The sequence below is a fragment of the Podarcis erhardii genome, assembly GCF_964252035.2.
Source record: "Podarcis erhardii genome assembly, chromosome: 16".
Lineage (NCBI taxonomy): Eukaryota > Metazoa > Chordata > Lepidosauria > Squamata > Lacertidae > Podarcis > Podarcis erhardii.
The window spans coordinates 9,868,435-9,891,551 of NC_138514.1; the positions used below are offsets into that span (position 1 = coordinate 9,868,435).

At 42.7% G+C, this 23,117-nt stretch overlaps 1 protein-coding gene across 3 annotated transcripts in view; it reads left to right on the forward strand.

Moving 5' to 3' along the window:
• Positions 1-23,117, forward strand: part of CAMK2B (calcium/calmodulin dependent protein kinase II beta) — a 133,830-nt gene that overhangs the window by 49,588 nt on the left and 61,125 nt on the right. For all 3 annotated transcript variants that reach the window (XM_081843400.1, XM_081843401.1, XM_081843402.1), the window contains exon 2: positions 5,391-5,485. In XM_081843400.1, the coding sequence (XP_081699526.1) occupies positions 5,391-5,485 (95 nt within the window). The remainder of the gene's footprint in view (positions 1-5,390; positions 5,486-23,117) is intronic.

Genomic DNA, 23,117 nt, shown 5'->3' on the forward strand with positions numbered 1-23,117 from the left:
CTTCGTAATCCTGTTTTGCTGGTATCCATTGGCAATTAACACGTTTGAGAGATTCTGTAACTCAGTTGTCAAGTGGTCTTTGTCAGCCAGGCGTTTGGTTCTGGAGATGAGAGTCTTGGCTACGGAGTTTATTTGTGCAGGGTGGTGGTGTGATTGTGCATGTAAGTAGCGGTTGGTGTGTGTTTTTTTTCCGGTAGATAGTGTGTCCTAGGGAGCCATCAGGTTTTTTGTAGATTAGGACGTCAAGGAAGGGAAGTTGGTTGTTGGCTTCTATTTCCATAGTGAATTGTATTTTGGGGTGTAAGTTGTTGAGATGTGTGAGGAAGCTATCCAGTTTTTCTTTCCCGTGTGGCCAAATTACAAAGGTGTCGTCAACATATCTGAGCCAAAGTTTGGGTTTGTGTTCTGACTTGTCTAAAGCATTGGTTTCAAAGTGTTCCATGTACAGGTTTGCGATGACCGGTGAGAGGGGTGATCCCATAGGTGCTCCTTCTATCTGTTTGTATCTTTGTCCATTGTGGATGAAGTACGTGTTGGTTAGGCACTTTGAACACTTTGAAACCAATGCTTTAGACAAGTCAGAACACAAACCCAAACTTTGGCTCAGATATGTTGACGACACCTTTGTAATTTGGCCACACGGGAAAGAAAAACTGGATAGCTTCCTCACACATCTCAACAACTTACACCCCAAAATACAATTCACTATGGAAATAGAAGCCAACAACCAACTTCCCTTCCTTGACGTCCTAATCTACAAAAAACCTGATGGCTCCCTAGGACACACTATCTACCGGAAAAAAACACACACCAACCGCTACTTACATGCACAATCACACCACCACCCTGCACAAATAAACTCCGTAGCCAAGACTCTCATCTCTAGAACCAAACGCCTGGCTGACAAAGACCACTTGACAACTGAGTTACAGAATCTCTCAAACGTGTTAATTGCCAATGGATACCAGCAAAACAGGATTACGAAGCTAATCCAAAAGGAAACACCCCCCAAAAACCAAGACACAGAAGAAAACAATGGCATGGCCCTCCTTCCTTATATCAAGGGCACTACAGATAAAATTAGCAAAATCCTCCATAAACACAATATCAAAACAGCCTTTTGCACCAACCAAAAAATAGCCAATATCCTCAGAAACCCCAAGGATAAAATCCAGTTGGAAAACCAAGGGATCTATGAAATACCCTGCAAAGTCTGCCCAGCCACGTACATTGGACAAACAAACAGACGAATAAATGCACGTATCGCAGAACACAAGAATGCCGTCAAAAAAGAAGAAAAAACTTCCTCTCTTTTCCAACACATGAAAGAAACAGGACACGAAATTAATTTTGCAGATTCCAAATTGCTCTTTAACACGGAACATCACCACAAGAGAATAATCATGGAAGCCATCGAGATAGAGAAACACCCTCACAACATGAACAAGCGTGACGACACATCCCGCTTGCCAGACATCTGGAAATTAGCCCTCCCCACAAAAACTGACACCAGATCCAGAGGCACACAGAACGCCAACACCAATCAACCACACCAGACCCAAACCCAGACCCTCTCCACAGATGAATTACAGACACCATCCAGTAGCCAATCCATGGTGGCACCTCCGGATGCTGCACCCCCCTGCAATCCCTACACAGATCTGGCTGACACAAGCCACAAAACCACAGCTCGCCCCTATACACGAAGCCAAGCCAGAGCACAACTAAGTACAGTACAGCCATCTTCTCAGGAAAACTCTTCACAAAGTTCAAGAGGTCAAGACACAAAGACTTTAACAACTAATCCACACCTAATGACCCACCTAAGTGGTACTCAGGATATCACTCAAGAAATCACTCAAGATATCTCTCAAGTAATTAAGGAACAAAAGAAGAAAAGGCACACTAGCCTGGGAACTTCCTCTCTGCCCAGAACATTGGAGGCTATACACCACACCCCCTCTACAGTATTTATAGGAACTCAAACACTGAGATCCTGCTCTGTTCCAGTAACAAGAAGCCGAAAGCACCAGCCTGAAGATGACGAGTGAGACCTCGTCGAAACGTCGCCTAGACACCCCAACTTTTACACGGGAAGACACCCGAGGACACCAAAACCTGCATATATATATATATATATATATATATATATATATATATAAATGAACGAATTCCTTTGCCCCACAAATAAGCCAGAGATGCATTTTAAATAAAAGCACACTTTCTACTCATGTAAAAACACGCCGATTCCCGGACCGTCCCCAGGCCGGATTGAGAAGGCGATTGGGCTGCATCCGGCCCACGGGCCTTAGGTTGCCTACCCCTGCTCAGGATCATGTCAACTGCAAAATAATGGCATCTTGCTTTTTCAGGTGTTTGCCTCCTGACTTGCCATTTTCCAATACAGAATTTCTTTTAGTTGTGAACAAAGGGAGAATGAAGCAATCAATCAGGAAGTAGGAATTTTTAAAGTAGTTTTTTTAGATATTGGAATTCAGCTTCATCTCTGTTTCATCCAAGAAGTTTTTTTCTGATATCTTTTTGTAACGTAACTGAACTCTTCTCTGGAACATACGCATTCCAAACTATCGATGTCAGAGTGTATTCTTACCGCTTTTAATAATTTTACTTCTCTGTGCTGAATTTTCCATGCACTTTTTGTACAACTCTGATTGATTTTTGTTATTTGCTTGAGGATATTTTATTTCTCCCTTATCAGAATTCCTCTTTGTGATTATTAAACATAGTTAGGTGTTTCCTGACCTTCAACCTATGGACAACTTTGTATTCAATTTTTTAATAGTTTATTTTGTTCAGATTTCACTATTTTATTTTTAAAACATTTTTCTTTAATTTTTACCTGGGTTTATCTTCTGTTTGGGTTTTCCTGCACCCTGTATACTGGAAACTGGATTGATCTCCAGTAACATGGATCTAAGACTGCAGGGTCCTGATTTCTGGAATTTCACTCTGGGTTGGTATCTATGTTCTTTTTTAAAACAAAAAGGCCATGAAATTAGGACAGCTGGGACCACGTAGTAATCTTTAACTAAGGTGGGTTTGTTGTTGGTGAGCCAATGTAGGATTCGGCAGTAGTTAAATTGTAGTTAATTTTAATATTGCATATTGTAATCTTTGCACATAATGGCCACTTTATTGTTTATTGGATTTTTCGTCCCCCAAGATGTATTTATATATAATGTACTTTTGATTTCTCTTTGACAATATTATGCTTATATCTTTCATAAACTAAAATGCATTCCTTGGTCTTCTGCTAAAGACTGAATCTTTCCAAATGAATCTTTCCAAACAGATTGTAACCTCTTGGGTCCTGGTTGGTCACCAGCCTCTTAAAGGTAAAGGGGTCCCTGACCATTAGGTCCAGTTGTGACCGACTCTGGGGTTGCGGCGCTCATTTCGCTTTATTGGCCGAGGGAGCCGGCGTACAGCTTCCGAGTCATGTGGCCAGCATGACTAAGCCGCTTCTGGCGAACCAATGATATAAACTGAGTAATTCGCTTTCAAAAGATAGGATTTGTTGTTGTTGTTGTTGCTGATTGAATATAGGTTCATTTGCAAATCCTATGTAGAGTTTCAAATAAGTAAATCCCATTAAACAAGAAGGACTTAATTCTGAGTAAGGATGCACAGGATTGTGCTGAACCTGTTTCTGTAGCAACTAATTTATCTCTGCAATGTTAGCATGCAATGCAATTATTCCTCATTTGTACTGCATTATCCTTCTCACTGTTTATACTGGGATGAGCTAAAACTTCATTACGATTCAGAGAGCATAGAGAGCTGTTTTAGCCAATCCATTCTTTCTGGAATAGTTGACATTTTTAATGAGCTTCAGTTAGTGATGTCTATTAACTTCAGTGGGAATACTCTGAGTAGGAGCAGCATCGGATATAACCCCATACTGTATATCTGAGACTTCCCACGAAAATCAGGCTGGCCGCTGTTAAAAACCCAGTACTGGTCTACATTGTCTGATTCAGGCAAGGCAATTCTTATGCTTTCTTAAGAGTCTCACTGTCATGCAGAGAGCAGAGCACAATTTGTACCAACAAATATCCATCAAATATGCCCTCTAGCTTCTGACCTTAACTGTGACGTCCGCATAGCTATGGCCCAGCAACTTCACTACTGGTTGGAATTAGGGAATGAGTAATAGACAGCTGTTTGGAGTTGTTGACAGCAGAGCATCTGAGGTCAGTCTTTGCTGAGGTTGTGGGTACCACGCTGGTGAACTGAGAATTATAGTCCTGTAGCTCAACTCATTATCCTACACTAGAGTAGGATTAATTAGCCTAACTACTCACGACAGATGTTTATACAGCCTTTATTAGCCTTAAGTTCTTAGGAACATTAAAGTAAAAGCACTTCTTTAAAAAATAAAAAAAATGCAAAATCTTAAGTGCTAAAAATTGTGTTAAAAGAATTCTCAGATAAAAGTCAGCTTGGTATGGTGGCTAAAGTTTTTGATTAGGGCTCAAATACCTATTGAGTCCTGAAGCTGTTTCTGTCACTCTTTTTGTGCTGCTTTGGAGGAAGGATGAAATAAAATATGATTAATGAATATATTTCTAATCCCAACAGCAGAAGTCACTTAAACTAACATATAGTACTGCATGTCAGAGTTGCTATTATTTATTTATTTAAAGTAATACACCGCTTGATTGTAGAAAACCGCAAAGCCGTTTTTGTGTGTGAGAAAGGAGGGATGATTCGTGTAACTCACAGCATTCTCCCCTGCCACTTCCCCTCCAAGGTGGTTTTCCTTTCAGCTGAGAAGGGACCCTGAGGATCATCTAGTCCAACCCCCTATAATGCAGGAATATGCAGCTGTCAGAAACCGAACCTGCAGACTTGGTGTTGTCAGAACCACACTCTTAACCAATTGAGCAGTCCAGCTATCCCTGGATCAAGCGGCAAATAGCATTCAACAGAAAAATAGGTCTTCTTCCTGAAATCTTTGGAGCCCTTTTAGACCTTTTAAAATTCTCATTCATCACAGGTTTTTAAGAGACTGGGTGGCCTCTTTTCACAAATGCTGTGGTAGTTGGTCTTCATTAGCAGGGAGTTGGACTGGATAAATTTTGAGATGCTTTCCAACTCTTTAATTTTAGGACATTCTCATTGAATGAATTCAACATGGGGCAATTTATTTTCTTTTTTCTCTCCCTTGCTCTCATCTGGAATAAGAATGCCATGATGGGATGGGCTAAAAGGGAAATCTCTGTATGTTGAAATGTTAAAAAATGTTGCAAAACTATCTTTTAAAAAATGAGATACTGCTGTGAATCGGATTCTTCCAAGCTGCAGGCATTAATCTCTGTTTTCTCCTTTTTTCTGTTTTCTCCTTTTTTTCTGATGCACATTTTTAGGGGGGCTTTCTCAGTTGTGCGGCGCTGTGTCAAACTCTGCACTGGACACGAATATGCGGCAAAGATTATCAACACCAAGAAGCTCTCAGCCAGAGGTAGGCTTCTTTTGTTTTGTGCAATAGATGAGGCTTTTGAAACTCATATTACAGGACAATTCTCTGGTAGCAGGTCACTCACTTGTTGTTTCAATCAGGAGAGACACAGGGTGCTGCAGTGCTCAAATAGGAGTACAGTGTTGAATTATGAGAGACTACGAGATAGATAGGAGATAATTACGAAAGACAGGAAGCTGCTATAGATATTGAGTGCAGTAATCACTGCCAATCAAAAGGGGGTGTAGAAGAACTCTATAAACAATAAGACCTCTCTCCTTCAAGGTATTTCCCAATCTAAGCTTGGAATTTTCCCTTTTTGTAGGCAGCAAGAATAAGAGAGCTTTTGCCCTTTCACTAATAATGCTTTTGCCCTTGGAATTTCAAAATTTATGATTAGCTCAACGGATGGGGTATTTATACCTTATAGACTGGAACTAACAGGTTGTGGAAGGGTATATCTATGAGATTAATGAAGACAACGTGAAGGAAATTGAGTTTGCTGAAGCAGTGGTACTGTAAGTGATTAACCCAGACCTTGTGATTGTAGAGCTGGGCAGTAGGTGAAGATGGGACTCATTAAACCATGACGAACTGAATTTTAGGAAGTCTGTTAGCCCCAATGAAGCAGCTCCCACTGAACAGTGAGTCGCTATTCAAAAGAGGGCTGGACATGAGGACCTAAGCATAGCCTTGCTATTAATTTGATTATTTAAGATGAGAATGATGGTTAGTTTTCTGACAAGCCATTGTGACTAATAAGTTTACCTATCCATGAACAACTGTGGCAGATTTTGGTACTAAGCTGAATTAGGCAAATTGGATTTGTTTCAAGATAACAAAAGTTGGCCTGCTGTGGTGGTTAATTTAGACGGCTCTCATTGAGCAATATGTGCACACAACTTTTTAGGGAAGTGGAATGGAAAAACTGAGTTGGCTCAGAGATGGGTCAGTTAAAGTTTGTCTTTCAACTCCCAAAATTATATTGCCTTATGCCTATGAAAATTGTTTATGATTTTGTATGACATACATACATAAGTACACTTTTCTCTCCATATGTGCAGAGTACCTTTCTGTTCTGATAGGAAGATAGGTAACGGCAGTGTGCTTCTGGGCATCCGTAGAGTATTAATTTGAAGTCCTTTGGTTTTCGTTTTTGAAAGCTTATCAATGACAGTACTGAACCTGGTGAGGCTCTAGCTGGTTGATAGCCTTAAAGGCAAACAGACAACCAAGGTGCCCATATGGTCCTGGCTTTGCAGGGCTGATGTTCTATTTCTGAGCTCAGTCAAGACAGAGTCATTTTATGCAGGCACAACAGGGTTGGGAAATGCAGTGTCTGCTTGTGCCTCTCATAATTACTTCCTGTGTGGCCTCAGGAAGATTATCTTCATTCTTTGAGGATATTGGCTTCAAGATAAATAGGAGGTAAAGTTGAGGTTGGTTCACTAAATTGCTAAATTAGCAGAGACATCCCTTGTACATCTACTTCATTGACTTGACGAAGGACTTTGACCTCATCAGCTGAAAAGGACTTTTCACACTGCTCAACAAGATAGGATTCCCACCTAAGTTCCGCAAGATGATTGTGTCCCTTTCATGAGAACATGCATGGCACTGTTCAGTATGACGATTCATCCTCTTTGGCATAGTCTTCTCCCTATTGCTTTTCTATGCCTTCAGCTTCACTGAAGATGGTGTCTACCTGGGTTCCCCCCATAATCAACAACATTTCCCTTGACGCTGAGCTGGACAAGCATAGTGGCAAGGCAGCTATGGCAATGGCTCGCCTTTCCAAAAGGGCATGGGAGAATTTGATGCTAATGACCAATACCAAGATGAAGGTCTACCAGGCTTGCATGTTGAGCACACTGCTTTAATGAAAGTGAGTTGTGGGCAACTTACACACTGCCTTCAGGAAGATTTTGGACATCACATGGCAGGACAGAGTCTCAAACACAGGTGTGCTCTCCCAAGCCCGCATTCCCAGCATGTTTTCATATTTCCATCTCAGCGACATTTATGCTGGCTTGGTCATGTCCACAGACTGGAAGATGGCAGGATTCCCATGGACTTGCTCCACAGAGCACTGGCTTCAAGCATTAGGCCTGTTGGCAGTCCAGCTCTGTGTTACAAAGATGTCTGCAAACGTGACATAAAGGCTGGCCACGTTAACCCTGCTGTAAGTGAATCCCTTGCAGACAATCACAGCGCCTGGAGACAGGCAGTCAGGGTGTGTATCCACAGCAGTGATCGGAGGAGGAAGGACTGCTGGGAGGAGCACAGAGAGAGCAGCAAAACCAAACACCTTCATCTGCCCCACCTGCAGTAAAAGATGTCTATCTCATATTGGTCTCTACAGCCATAGTAGGAGCTGTAATTCTTGAAAGGTTTGACTTTACCCCCCCCCCCCCCCCGCAAAGGCTCACTTCTCCATTCTGCCCCAACAATGGAAACTGGATTAGTCCCAGCAATGAAACTGGATTAGTAAAGTTTAGATGCAGGGGAGATATTGTGGCTGAGATGACTTAGTTTAGAGAGGAGCTGATTAGAAAGCAAGAAGTCTGAAGTGTTTAAAGAAGCTGAAGGTTATTAACTGGGCTAAACTCAATGATCTCGGGAAGGCCACAGAGGCTAGCAGGGGTTAAGTCAATGAAGCATGTAGTGCCTGTAAGTAGTATATAAGGAAGGGTATTATGATTGGAGTAGAGAGGCTGACAAATAAGGTGCTAGAGTCAAATCGCAGTAATGCTATTGGCTAAAGTGAGATGAAGGTATTTGACATTGAAATCCTTAGTCAGATCTATGCAGGCCTGCTTAGGATCAGGAGAGCACTTCAAAAGGCTAACTCTTATCCCCTTCTCTCTGTCTCTTGTTTCTTTCCCAGCTGGAAAGAAGGCAGATGTCTTGTATTCAGGCACAGTAAATTAATTGTTGAATTAACTGAAACACCATGTGTCCTGAGCCCAGTCAAACAGTTGCATCCAACCCTTGAAAGTGATTTCGGAATACAGGACCAGTCTAACAGGTCAAGATTCTTAATGTCTTGGAATATACTGTATTGGTAGACTTCAAACAGGAATACTAGTGGTAGGAATGAGGAACATGAAAAGCAAGAAGGGAAAGGCACAGGTAGTTTGGGTTCCTGGGGAGAGCTGAAAAGGAAGGCTTTGCTCATGGTCCCACTGCTGTAGATCAGAAGGATGATACTCATGACGTGACCTCCTCAGTTTTGGTGCCAAGGTTATTTATGGGAATTGTCTTATTTCATATATTTATATGCCACTTTTCAGGCTAAACACCCCACAGCAGCTTATAAAACAGACCCCCGATACAACATGAAACTCAAAAATATAATTAAACCACAAACTAAAAAAGGAAATAAACAAAAGAATACAATCTCTTATGAGATCCGACTAGTCCTGTATGTCTTTTAGGATTTAGATTTTTATTGTAGATGTTTCTGTGTGTTTCTTTTAACCTACTGTTTTAGATTTGACTTTATTAGGTTTTTCAAACTGTTCCATTTTCATGATGATACTGTTTGTTTTAATTGTCTTGCTGCTTTTAATGCTTTGTGACACAAAAACAAGCAAATGAAATGAAATGGAAAAAACTGAGAATTTCTGCATAGCAAATTTAGGAAGAGAAAAGCTAAAGCATGGAAAATTTCATCCCTTTAATTTTTAAATTAGATTAGCTCATTGAACACAGATTCAGAGTGAATATTATAATTTGGGAAACCCTCTACTTAGTAGATTTGTTAGATAGTTGGTTTTTTTTTTAATTATTTGAATAGATTTTTTAAAATAGCCCACAATTCCCCCCCACAAGTTTCTAGCTTCTTTAATACAAGCAGTGAATAGTTGTTAAGAAAGTGATAATTGTGCTGGTGTGAGTGGATTTCCTGGAGATGTTTGAAATATACTTAATGCAGAAGAAAAAGAAGGAAGAGAGACTAATGAGAAAATAGAGTTTCGCACTTCTGAATGACATTTCTTATTCAGCATTGACTACTGTTAATGTAACTAAGAAGCTGAAGTAACACCTGTGGCTAAAATACCTAGGAGGAGTCCCTTTAGTTTAGTTCATCAGGTCTGTTTCATGATTAGATTGATTTAGAAGGAACTTTGCACAAATTACTTCTTGCTCCATTCTTTGTGTGCACTGGTAGTTCCTTACTAGGCAATAATTTCTTTGCTTAGTGAAAGCATGCCTGTGTGGGATCTGGATACCTTCCATTGATGAAGGGCTTTGGGAAGGGACTTTAGCTCGGTGGCAGAGCAGATGTTTTGCATGCAAAAGATCCCAGGTTCAATCCCTGGCATCTCCACAGTGGACTGTGAAGGACTCCTACCCTTTCTGAAACCCTGGAGAGCTCCTGCCACCTTGTCAGTATAGACTCTAGACCAGGGGTAGTCAACTTTTTGATACTTACCACTCACTAATGCATCTTTCTTGGTGGTAAAGTTTCCTTACCCCCCAGTAATGCTCAATGAAAGGAGGATTCAGCTTGTGCCATAGAACCCCCTACTGCCCACCTGGAATCTTGAAACACCCACTAGTGGGTGGTAGGGACCAGGTTGACAACCCCTGCTCTAGACCAAGGGGTGGGGAACCTTTATCAGTCTGTGACCCTTAGAGAAAACTTTGTTTGTGGGAAAGGGCAAATTAAATGAGGTATAGAATGTAGTTATGTGAATATCACAAGTTTCTCCTGGATGGTACCCATGATACACGGGTGGCACTGTGGTCTAAACCACTGAGCCCTTGGGCTTGCCAGTCAGAAGGTTGGCAGTTCGAATCCCCGCGATGGGGTGAGCTCCCATTGCTCTGTCCCAGCTCCTGCCAACATAGCAGTTCGAAAGCACGCCAGTGCAAGTAGATAAAAAGGTACTGCTGTGTTGGGAAGGTAAACACCACTTCCGTGCGCTCTGGTTTCCGTCACGGTGTTCCGTTGTGCCAGAAGCGATTTAGTCATGCTGGCCACATGACCCGGAAAGTTGTAGTTGACAAACACCAGCTGCCTCAGCCTGAAAGCGAGATGAGCGTGGCAACCTCATAGTCGCCTTTGACTGGACGTAACCATTCAGGGATCCTTTACCTTTACCTTTTTTTAAACCCATGATATCACCAGTGATGAGGTTTATAACCCTTCCCTCTCCATGTCTGCTTCATTGCTATGTGGACAACCTAAGCACGTCTGAACAAAGCACTGGGTTTATGTGCCCCCCCCTTCTGTTCCCACATAGCCAGGGGATTAATTCCACTTTCAGAAAATAGTGGCTTGACACATTGTATGAACCTAGAATCCTGGGTTGCAGCAAACTTAATTTCAAAACAAGCCACCTTTAAACTGTGGGCTAAGAAGCTGGCTTATTCAATTAGCCACAGTTTGTTTCAAGAAGCCAGGATTCACAAACTGATGTTCTAATCTTCAAAGGAGTCTGTTTCTCTTGCCCATGTTGGAGGTGAAATGGGGTGGATGTGTGAGCCTGATGTATCAATGCCCTGGCATTCTGTGGACCTCCTTTTGTTTCTTATTTGCCGTACAGTCCTCTATGACAGCTAAAGCACACCTTAGTCATATTGTCAGCAGCTAAATTTTTGTCTGCCATGGCCAAAACAGACACTATATGAGGCTTTCCTGAATAAGACCCTACTTTTAAAAGTAATTAGTATCCTCATGAGGCTGTTTTGGAGAACATGGCATTTGCGGAGAGCAGGGGTATTAATCCTTTCTTCCATCCTCTGAGGCCTCTTCCCCATCTTAATTCTCTCCTCCTTGAAGTTGCTTTTAGTTCTCTGCAAGGGAAAACTACGGGAACCGTGGTACCTGCATGTTCAATCTAAAATACTTTAATAATCTAACAAATAGCATCTTTTGGAGAATTCCCATCATGCCCACCGTTTTCTAACCTGAACCCTCCCAACCTTGTTGTTTTGTTCAGAATTTAACCTGAAGGATAATTCTGGGGAGCTCCAAAGCGTGTTCATGACCTTGTGACATTTTAATTGGTCCCAACACACCAATTAACATCCTGCTAATTTTGGAATTGACAGTGAGAAAGTTTCCCAAATGAAAGACTGCTGCTTTCTTTGACTGCTTATTCCGACAGTAGATTGCCATCTTAAGATGTGTTCCTCTCATTGACATTACAGTACATTTGCCTAGCTCTGATTTCCACTTTGGCCTTTCAATTGTCTTTGAGTCAAATAATTGTAACCCTTAAAAAAAATGCTACAGTCCAAATCACCTCTTGGCCTTCTGTCACACCAGCTTGAATGTTCATTGTCTGACACAATAAGAATTATTTCTATCACCACAGGGTGGGCGGGGAATCCTTTTAAATTTCTCCTGGATCTTTCCCAGGTTTGGGGTTTATTTGTTTTTTTCCCCTTATCTTTTTAATTTATACATTTTGAAACTTTATTAACACTTTGGGATTTTTTTTGTAAAAACTCATTGGTAGCTCTTAACAGCAAAATCTGGTATAATTAGGAAGCAGAGTGGCAAAAGCTTTCAGAACAGCAAATGATCCTGGTAGTTACAGACCAATTAGCAGGAATTGATCCTGTTCAATACAGTGGAAAAAAGTGATATAAGGCACTGTCAATAAGCATGTAAAGATCACTTATCCAGCTAAGGCTGCTCACAAATACTTGGGGAAACAGATGCCATCAGACAGTCCTGTTGTTTTTCCCAAGTGAGGATACAAGAAACACAACAAAATTGTGGGGTTGTTGTTGATGCACTCTCTCTCTCTCTCTCTCTCTCTCTCTCTCTCTTGTTCATCCTATTTAGTGGGGCATTATGCTTTTGTTGAAGTATATGAGCTTATTGAGAAATGAGCTGCCCACAAGATTTGAAGCTGGAACATTGACTCCACCCATACTAGAAAATTTCTCTATTCTTGACAGTGTTTACTGCAGTGCTTAGAAATCCAGTCCATGTTTTCCTAGCAATTCTAGTGTACTGGAATCTGGAGCAGTCCTCAACTAGGTCTTACTGTATTTTTGACTCAAGCCCTCTCTGGTTTTGCAAGCTAGAGTGGGTCTGGCAGTCACAAAAGGTTCTGATATGCCTTGAGTATAGGTGCTTCTTTGCTACTATAGTTCAGCCTTGTTGGGTTGAAATAAACGACAGACGAGTGACAAGTGTCATATGGGAGGCATCTCCCGAGCATGTCTCGGGGAGTCCCTTTTATTGAATATTACAGCATTGCCACATATGTGCTTGTTGCTGATTGGTTAACACAAATACAATACAAGGGTTGCACACAGGCATCAATCATCAATAGACCAAAGGCTGGGAAAGGGAACACAGAATATAGCATTCATCCGTAGATGTGGTCAACCAAGCACTAAGAACAGGTCAGGATGCAATGTCTCATGAACTCAATGTGAACTGAACATTCTAGGGTGATGAAGGTATGTCTCAGCTTAAAATGGTTTAGCCAGAGTCATGTGTAGAAGCAAAACTTCCCATCATCAGCCTTGTAAATAAGCCCATGAAATTCCTTGCTCCTACTTTTGTTTTGTTTTGTTTACTAGTTTGTTAAGAGGCTGGTAGCCTGAATTTCCAAACTAACCACTGAGGAGGAGAAGCCACCCAGTTCCTCAGCCAGCAAGCTACTAGCTTATAAGCGGGCATGCTAAATGCACAAGTAGGGTTGCCATATTTCAAAACGTAAAAACCAGGATACTCTCAAAATTTTTGAGCTTTTTAAAGGAAAACCCGGAATTTGTTGAGCTTTTTTTTAGACAACCCCAGAAGTTGTTGAGCTTTTCTTTTTCTTTTTTACAAAAACATTAAAAAAACCATAGTTGATCCAGGACAAAGTGCTGCCTTTCAGATATCCCCTCCCCATGTCAATTCCGCCTTTGAAATTCCAGTAATGCCTGCATGACAGCTTTTTGCATAAGTCACTAGAGAATGCACTATTCTTACTAAGCTGGGCTAGCACTAGGTAAAGGTAAAGGGACCCCTGACCATTAGGTCCAGTCGTGGCCGACTCTGGGGTTGCGGCGCTCATCTCGCTTTATTGGCTGAGGGAGCCAGCATACAGCTTCCAGGTCATGTGGCCAGCATGACTAAGCTGCTTCTGGCGAACCAGAGCAGCGCACGGAAACGCCATTTACCTTCCCACCAGAGCCGTACCTATTTATCTACTTGCACTTTGACGTGCTTTCGAACTGCTAGGTTGGCAGGAGCAGGGACTGAGCAACGGGAGGCCTTTCATAGTGAGAATTGTGTTTTTACATAGTCTTGTGATGATGCAATTATATGCACATTTTCCTGAGAGTAAGCTCCATTGTACACAGTGGGACTTCTGAGTAAGCATGTATAGGATTGCTATGTGAGAAACTCTTTCATATTTGACTGTGTATAAAACTATCAAAACCTGCAGTTTACATTTACTGCATAGATAATTTTTTCCAATGGGCACTGCCGCTGAACAATAAGACACTGCCTTGCCTGTAAGTTTGCTATTTCTTCTGTGAGTGGCCACACTTACTGCAAGGGGAAGCTGTGTAAATTTGTTTGGAGAGAGCCACTTTTGGCATTGAAAGTATCCTAAGTTGAAATTTTTAAATTTGTACTTAGCTCAGTCCCCCTCCCTCGCCACTGAAGTATATGATACTAACAATAAAAGCACCAGTTACAGAAAAGTGGTCAAAATTTTATTTTATTTATTATTATTTATTAATTAAATTTAATAATTAATTAATTGAGGTCTCAGGGCAGTTCACAGATCAAATTATAAAACCACAAAATATATAATGAAAATAAAAACAACAACTCAGTAGCTCCCCCCCCCCCAAAGCATAGGGAGAGCATTCCACAGAGGACCATTTCAGAGAAGGCCCGTTCTCATGTTGCCACCTTCTGGACCTCTCAAGGAGGAGGCACACAATGAAGGGCCTCAGAAGATGATTTCAGGGTCCAGGTAGTTTCATATGGAAAGAGGTCCTTGAGGTACTGTGGTCCTGAGCCGTTGAAGGCTTTATAGGTCCAAACCAGCACTTTGAATTGAGCCCGGAAACTAATTGGTGGTCAGTGCAATTGGACCAGGATCAGTTTAATATGCTCAAACCATCTGAATTCTGCACTAGCTGAAGTTTCTGAACTGCCTTCAGAGGCAGCCCTACGTATAACACATTGCAGTAATCTAATGTTGAGGTTACCGGAGCATAGACAACAGTAGGCTATTGCTACAGATAGGGGTGTAGCTGGGCCACCAGCTGAAGCTGATGGAAGGCATTCTGGGCCACTGAGGCCACCTGAACCTAGAGCGACAGCAAAGGATCCAGGAGGAGCCTCAAGCTACAAACCTGCTAGAGAAGAATTAACAGGGACATGTTTCCCTCGTCTCTCTTATCAACAGATGTCATCATACAGGGTGACCAAAGCAGTTTCTGTGCCAAAACCAGGCCTAAATACCGATTGAAATGGATCCAGAAAATCAGTTTCTTCCAACAGCGCCTGGATTAATTCTTAAATTAACAATCCTATTTGATTGATGGATTGGTTTTTGACTTTTATGCTGAAGGAATGCAAGGTACACCAGCACTATAACAAGCAGCAAAATATTTTGGGCTGGCCCTGTGTGGAGGTGCAACAGCAAGGAAAGCTTTGTTGAAATATGCCTGCAACACAGCTGCAAAAAGCACAGGAGCGCATAAAAAGAAGAAAGAGCGGCGGGGGGGGGGTGAGAGAGAGCTGACAGAGCTTCCCCGAGGTCTGTTTAGAGAGCCTTGTTTTGTGCTTTTTCCTTTCCCCTCAGTCTTGCTTCCTGCTGGTTGTTCCCATTGCCTCCATTTGTCGTAATGATCTCTTTGGGTAATAGCTTTGCCTCCAGCTCACTGATCAGATAATACTGGACCCAAAGTCAGAAGCTGTGCCTGCCCATGGGAGTGGGAAGTCAGGGACCTTACCATTGTTTGTTTTTTTGGGGAAATATAATAATGCTTTTAAATAAAAAATGGCGATTGTATATTTATAGGAAAGTCTTGTGTGCAGCTGATTAATGTTTGTAGCCCCCTGTCACGTCCTCTGCCATGCATGGATACAGCTCCAGCTGAGAATCCACCCCCACCCACCCCAGTCTTCCAGCAGCATTTTGTATTGAATTTTAATTGCTATGAGCCACTTTGGGAGCTGCTTGGCTGAAATGCAGGATAAAAATAAAACAAATAATGCTGTTGAATAAGATCTGACACAAGCTGAATTAGTGCAGTGAATGAAAGGTTATCTGTGAGACCCATTCTGTATTTGCCAGAGATGCTAAAAGAGTGATTGTGGATGTCATGGGTGATTGTGATTGTCATCCCAACCCTATGCATGTTTACTGAGAAGCATGCCCCACTGAGTTCAGTGGCGCTTATGCCAAAGTAAGTATTATAGGATTGCAGTGTTAGTTCTCTGGATCATTTCCCACCTAATCCATTTGTTTCCTTGCTTGGACACTTACTGTATTTTTCGCTCTTTAAGACACACCAGACCATAAGATGCACCTAGTTTTTGGAGGAGGAAAACAAGAAAAAAATATATTCTGAATCCCAGAAGCCAGAGCAGCAAGAGGGATTGCTGTGCAGCGAAAGCAGCGATCCCTCTTGCTGTTCTGGCTTCTGGGATAGCTGCGCAGCGTGCATTCGCTCCATAAGACGCACACACATTTCCCCTTACTTTTTAGGAGGGAAAAAGTGAGCCTTATAGAGCAAAAAATACAGTAAGTAAGTAAGTACACCCTTTTCAGACGAATTTGTGAGAAGTAAAGCATGAGGTGGTACTGTTAAAGAAACGTGTGGGGCAGTTGCATTGGCCAGATGCAAAGGGCGACAGGGCTCCTACACCTGTGTTATCAAACAGGGAATTTCAGAAGGAGCTGTGTTCTCTTTCACACTTGACTACTCTAAATGCGATTCCTATGTGTGTTTGCACCAGATCGAGCCCCACTGTGTTATGGTCTTATCCACATGCATTTACTTCTTTTTGAGCTTTAAAATACCTCATTGTAAAACGGAATCATCCTGCCTCCTGTGCACTTGTGTGGATGTTGGTCAAAAGCCAGTGAAAAATCTTATAAATGAAGCATTATTATGAAGCATTATTGTGGCACCTTAAAGATTAACATATTTAGGCTGAAATCTTGTGTGCACTTAAGTGGAGCATACTCTGTTGAGCACAGTGGCACTTACTTTTAAGAAAACATTCATAGGATTGTGCTGTTATTGTGTCAGAAGCTTCTACGGGATAGATCCCACTTCATCAGATACTGTATTTTTCGCCATATAGGACGCACTTTTCCCCTCCAAAAATGAAGGGGAAATGTGTGTGCATCCTATGGGGCGAATGCAGGCTTTTGCTGAAGCCTGGAGAGCGAGAGGCATCGGTGCGCACCGACCCCTCTCGCTCTCCACGCTTCAGGAAGCTATCCGCAAGCCTTGGGAGCCTGGCGAGAGTGCCCACCGGGATCCCAAGGCTTGCAGGCAGCAGCCTGCAGCCCGAAGCGCGGGGCGCACTCCGGAACGCGCCCTGTGCTTCACGCAAATGTCCGCAAGCCTTGCGAGCCCGGCGGGAGTTCCCGCCAGGCTCGCAAGTCTTGTGGGCAACAGGCTGTTTTGGGGGCTGGGGACGGGGGAAGCTTGGGCTTCCCCCGCCCCCAGCCCCGCAAGCAACTCCGGGAGCGATGGCGAGGTTGTGCAACCTCGCCATCGCTCCCAGACCCGTTCTGGGGGCTGAGGTCGGGGGAAGCTCAGGCTTCCCCCGCCCCCAGCCCCGCAAGCCCCAAGGCTAAAAACGAAGCCAGGACAGCTAGCAGGATCCATCCCGCTTGCTGTCATGGCTTCTTTGCTCTTTGGGGCTCGGGGGGGGGGAAATAAATTTTCCCTCTTTATCCCCCCCCCCAATAAGTTCGCCCTATGGGCCGGTGCGCCCTATAGGGCGAAAAATACAGTATATGTTTATCCCACTCTGTCATCAGAGAGGTGGGGAGGAGGAACGTGATAAAGCAAATGGGTCAAATGGCTATGAAACGTACAGTCTAAGAATTCTACATAAACTTCCACATGAATTTCAGTTTTGTTTAATTTCTATGCAAACTAAGACCTTCATTGTAGTGGCAGCAGTATGTTGGAACAATATTCCCATTGAAATCAGGCAGGCACCTACAATTCCATTTCTCCACCTGCTGAAAATATTTCTGTTTTGCTAACATTTTTAGATAATTCAATTTGGCCATTTGCTCACTTTTTTATTATATTATAGTGCTTGAGTTGTACATCACATTGATATTTTTTGAATGATTTTTTTTGTGTTGTGGAAATACTCCTATAAATAAAGGTAAAAGGTAAAGGACCCCTGGATGGTTAAATTCAGTCAAAGGCGACTATGAGGTTGCAACGCTCATCTCGCTTTCAGGCTGAGGGAGCCGGCATTTGTCCACAGACAGCTTTCCGGGTCATGTGGCCAGCATGACTAAACCGCTTCTGGTGCAACAGAACACCGTGATGGAAACCAGAGCGCATGAAAACATTGTTTACCTTCCCGCTGCAACAGTACCTATTTATCTGTTTGTACTGGCATGCTTTCAAACTGCTAGGTTGGCAGGATGCTAGGTTGCTGGAAAGTAAACAGTAGTGCAATAAGTAGGGGCAGATTTGGCTTGTCCACCTGAGAAGGCAGCCCATCTAGGAGATGGAAGACTCTGATCCTAAACCTCTGCTGCCTTGTGGCATATCTTCAGGAGAAGAAAAGGCTAAGGAGTAGACCCTACATAAATACAGAGAGGAGTCCCTAAGATGGTTGAATGGCATCTTGTATGCTTCCTTGGGCAACTCCTACAGCCAAGCAGGGGCCAAACAGACAAGAAGGAGAAGGAGGGGCAGAAGAACTCCATGTGAGCTGGGAATGACAGGCTGGAACAAAGAGACACAGAGGATGGCTTTTTGTTGTCCTTTGAATCCATTGCTGCCCTTAAGAGGTGAGCCAGACTCTCGTAGCATTTGAATGATCTGCAATCCCTCCATCTCTTCTAGGTGTAGGTTGTATATATTTGTAAATAAAACCATATATCATAAAGACGCCACAGTCCTTCTTGTGCCTCATTGTCCCCAAAGGGGACACAGACCTGGTAACCTCTGGAAACTTGCACCACTTACGGAGATTGGGGTGGCATGTAACAATACATACAGTATTTTTTGTGCCTTCAATTTTACTTTCAACTTTGCTTATGCTCAGAAACCTCTTATTTATAATGTATAAATAGACTTATGAATAAAGTTACATTAAAATATATTCAGCACTGGATGGAAGACAGCTGCCATTCCCTACACACCAAAACAAACCCTTTAGCATCCTTTAGGAAGGAGCATAGGAGTCATTATTTCCTTTTCTGGGAACCTGTACTCTTGTGCATTCATGCTGAGCTGTGGTTTGGCTTAGCGTTATGTAAGGACCAGGTCTCACTCTCTCTTAGACTTCACTCTCTTCAGCCTCACTCTCAAACTTTCTTTTGGAACTTCCTGTCCCCAAATTCTGACAGATTTCTAAATGAGTCTCTTAAATTTTCCCTCCCTGTCCTCCTTGTCATAGAATCTTAACTTGGTGTGTCAGCTTTTCTGTTACTAACATCTCAGTTTTTATTTTGGGGCATTTAAATGTATTTATAAATCTGTTGATTTCCAGACTGACAGATTTACCTGCAAGCTGTCCAAATCCAGGAGTAAGGTGCATTATAAATTTATAAAGATTTTTCTATGGAAGGATGGAGAAATACTCAAAGCTTGAAAGAAGTTCATAACACTTGGGTAGCATTAACAAAAGAAGCATTGAGCCCCAGGCACACTTCATTTGTTTTCTTGACCATTGAATACGTTTTTTTCCCTTTGACATTTAAGACCACAAGGAAGATAGAACCCTGACCTAGAAGGCCCCATATGGTTTGTTACTTTAGAGAGGGCATGGATGGTGTAGCTGCCAGAGAACAAAAGTTTGAGGCCAGGGGATGGGCAGCTACTATCATCTGGTTTTCCTCTCAGAAGAGAGCTTCCAGGTGTTCAGCCCATTTCATATCAGGATTGCCCCTGCTGCTGTTCCATAATCCATAATCCTTGCCCCCAAGACTGCCATTGTGAAAATATAGAAAGGCAGCTCCAACACCAAACTGATTGGTACCCATTGGAGCACCTGGAAAAGAAAATGTTTTAAGGTAAAGGAGGCCCCACACCATACATTAGCAATGGACTCTGTTCTGGTATTGGGGTCCTGGCACCTGCCCATGGGTGGAGCACATTTTACCAGGTCATTTTACTCTTGCGTATCTTAGTTTACAGTTGCCAGGCACTACTAAGATACTTACTGTGGCTTGGTGGTGGCAGCTTAGTACATTTGTCAAACCTGAGAATCAACTCTGACAAAGCTGTTCGCAAATGTTGGGGGTTTGGATCCCTTTAGGCTGTCAAGTCCCTGTAGCATACAATTGTCTCTATAAAAAAGTTAGGGTTGGGAGAAGAGAATAAAAGCTCCCAAACAAGGTGTCAAATACAGTATAGGAAATGGAACTCTGCTCATGTGGTAGTGGTCTGAATTTGGGCAGCTCCTGTTAGGATAGGTAGGGATCCTGCAATGATAACTGAGGGTGAACTGGGCAGGGCCATATCAGCGGGTTGTTTCTCCTTTGTTCAAAATCTTGTGCTAAATCCCTACATGGAATAGCTATGTTAGTTGGTTTCAGCAAACAAAAATGGAGTCCTGTGGAACCTTAAAGACTTAACAGATTTGTTGCAGTGTAAGCTTTCGTAGACTAGAACCCACTTTGTAAAATGCATGGATATTATCCTCATTAGACTGGTAGCATGCCAGGCATTTGAAGAAGTGGGGTCTAATTCACAATTGGCTATGTCACAGTAAATCTGCTAGTCTTTAAAGTACCACTAGACTCTTTTGTTGTGTATGTTCAAAATCTCAAGTTACCCTTAGATTGGTGCAGCTTTTTGTCAACTTAGGAGACTGCACTGGATGCAGGCTGATTTATCTCCTTGCATAGAGTTCACCAGCATGTCCTTAAGCATGAATGTATTAACACATTTTTTTAAATAGAAAAGATACGTAACTGTTCCAATTAATAAGTAGTGTGTGCTGTCATTAACTCCCCGTTGAATGCTGAGTAACTAGAGATTGTAAACTACTTTAAAAAGAAAATTAAGAGACGAGAGTTGAACCATTTCTTTAAAGACAAAGTCTTGTAACCTCTAGACATTCGTTTTTTTAAAAAAAAAATGGCATTACAGAAGGCCCTGTTCCTGCTATGGAGGTAGGTGGGGGGAATTTCCGAAAGGCGGCGCTTTGTCCTGGATCTTAGGCAAGTCAATCGAAAAATGCATTTTACTTTTTGAAATATGACAACCCTAAGGTAGGGCTTCAGTATATTGGCAGCTTCACAATATATCCTGCCTTCCCATCAAATTATTTTACAAGGTGACTTACTTCAAAACAAAAAGCATTACATTAAAGCCACCCTACAGAGAAGATCATATAAGTTCAAATCCCCAGTTCAAAACCTGACATCTTCAGTTTAAAGGAATCGGTAGCGAGAGATGGGAAAGTCTAGAAAGCAAACAAAGTGTGAGGAAGTTGCTTTTTTGACAATTTAGCTTGATTAAGAGTTCTGGAGAACTTGAAAGCTTGCACACTATTGCGTGACACTTGGGCCGGCCTGATAAAGGCATTGCCCTAATGTGACTTTTAAAGCATGCAGTTGTGTAGGAAAGAAGTGTGTACCCTGTCCCTGCTATACACTGACAGGGTTGGCATCAAGGATTGGCATTGCTAGGCATCTGCTGAGGCTGGCATACTAGCCAGGAGCTCACTGCTGACCCCCAGATCCTGCTTGTCTCCCTCTTTGCTGATCCCTGCCTGTTTGCCTGCCCTCTGCAAACACACAAAGAGTGGCCAGAGTGAAAAGGTGTGGAAATGCATCACTTGCCTTGCCTTCTTATTTGGGGCAGTGGTGCAGATTAGACCCAGAGAGAGAGGGCATGCCATTTGGTGCTAGTGGCAACAGCACTAGGATAGGGGCCCACAGAGAGCATCTTGCCCAAAGGCCCCCAATAATCTGGAGCTGGCTCTGCCCATTGAAGAAGATAGTGCAGACAAGGTGTTGATCACAACTTTAGAACCAAGGGCTTTGAACTGAAATAATTAATATAGCAGTCACTGCTAATCATCAACTGGGTCAGGGTTCAGGTAAAGATTGGGGGAGTTCAACACTTGCTAGGTATTTGAGGCTTCTGTTGAAAGATCTGGATTCTGAATCTGGCTTCCATATGGATCCCATTGCCACTGGCATTTTTAAATTATTTTTACTCTTTTATGTTTGGTATCTGTCTATATTAACATTCTCCATGTTTTCTGTATGTTCTCAATGAGTGTTCTTGCTGCGTTTTGCTTTGTATAAGACTGTTTATCGGTTGCCCAGAGCGTAGGCACAATGGGAGCCCGTTCACCTCAAGGTACCATCTCAGCTGTCCTGCCGCTTCAGCTCCCGGTGTTAAGCAGCTGTTTCCCTTTGAATGTGTGAACTTCCACAGTGTGTTTCCATGGAGACTTGTTCTAACTGAATGTGTGACCCATTCCTGCTGCTTGCCTGTCCCCACCATAGAGCTGCCGTCCCTGCTCCCTTTCGGGCATGCATCTCCCAGTCTTGTTTGTTTCCGCAGGTCCTTTTACCTTTAATCTTGGAAACTGCTGCCTGTGTCAAGAGGAATTGGCTGTTATGGTTGCCTGTTGCCAGCCAGTTCTGTATTCAAGCACCAGATTCTGCCACATACACATACCCTCCACAAAGCCTTCTGGTGGAGCACCCAGCCTTGATTAGCAACACAGTGCGGTAATTGCTGGAAATTATTTATTTAGGCCCGTAGAGTCACATTTGCAATTTCATGTTTTTCCAGTATATTTTACAAAGATGGAAATGAATGCTCATGCTGTGAAGAAGCACATGCTGTACTGTGTGACTAGCTATTCAGCTGGTTTTGTTTGCCTCTGATAGTGTTGCTAAGATGACAAACAGTATTTGAAGGCATTCTTGAACTCCACTCTTCAGCCCAAAGGGCTCCCAGAGCAGCTTACAGAAGATCAGTAACAAATAAGGCAGTCCCTGCTTTTGGGCTCGCCATTGAAAGTATAGGACTCAAAGGAAAAAAGGTTGAGGAAGGAAGAGGAAAATGAGTAAACTCAGTGACCAGCTTAGAATGCCAACAGTTCAGGGAGAGAAGGAGCCAAATGCAGCTGGTCTCTCTGATGAAATGGCCCTGCTTCTTTCTCTCCCTCCGCTGCTGGAGGAGGAAACTGGTGAAGCTGGTCTTTCAACAGAAGAGAGAGAGAGAGAGAGAGAGAGAGAGAGAGAGAGGCCCTGTGCTTCCCATTTCACCCTCTGCAGCAGTACATCATCTTCCCTATGAGGTTTATCAGGAATTAGATAGACAGCTGTGTGGCCTGTATAATGTTGTTTTATGCACTTTCCCCCAACATGGTTATTAACCCCTGTGTTCAAAAATATCATGTGCAGTGGCCCTGTGATCCCCCCCCACCTCGAAAAGTATATTCATACCTGCCAGTAGAATAATAGCC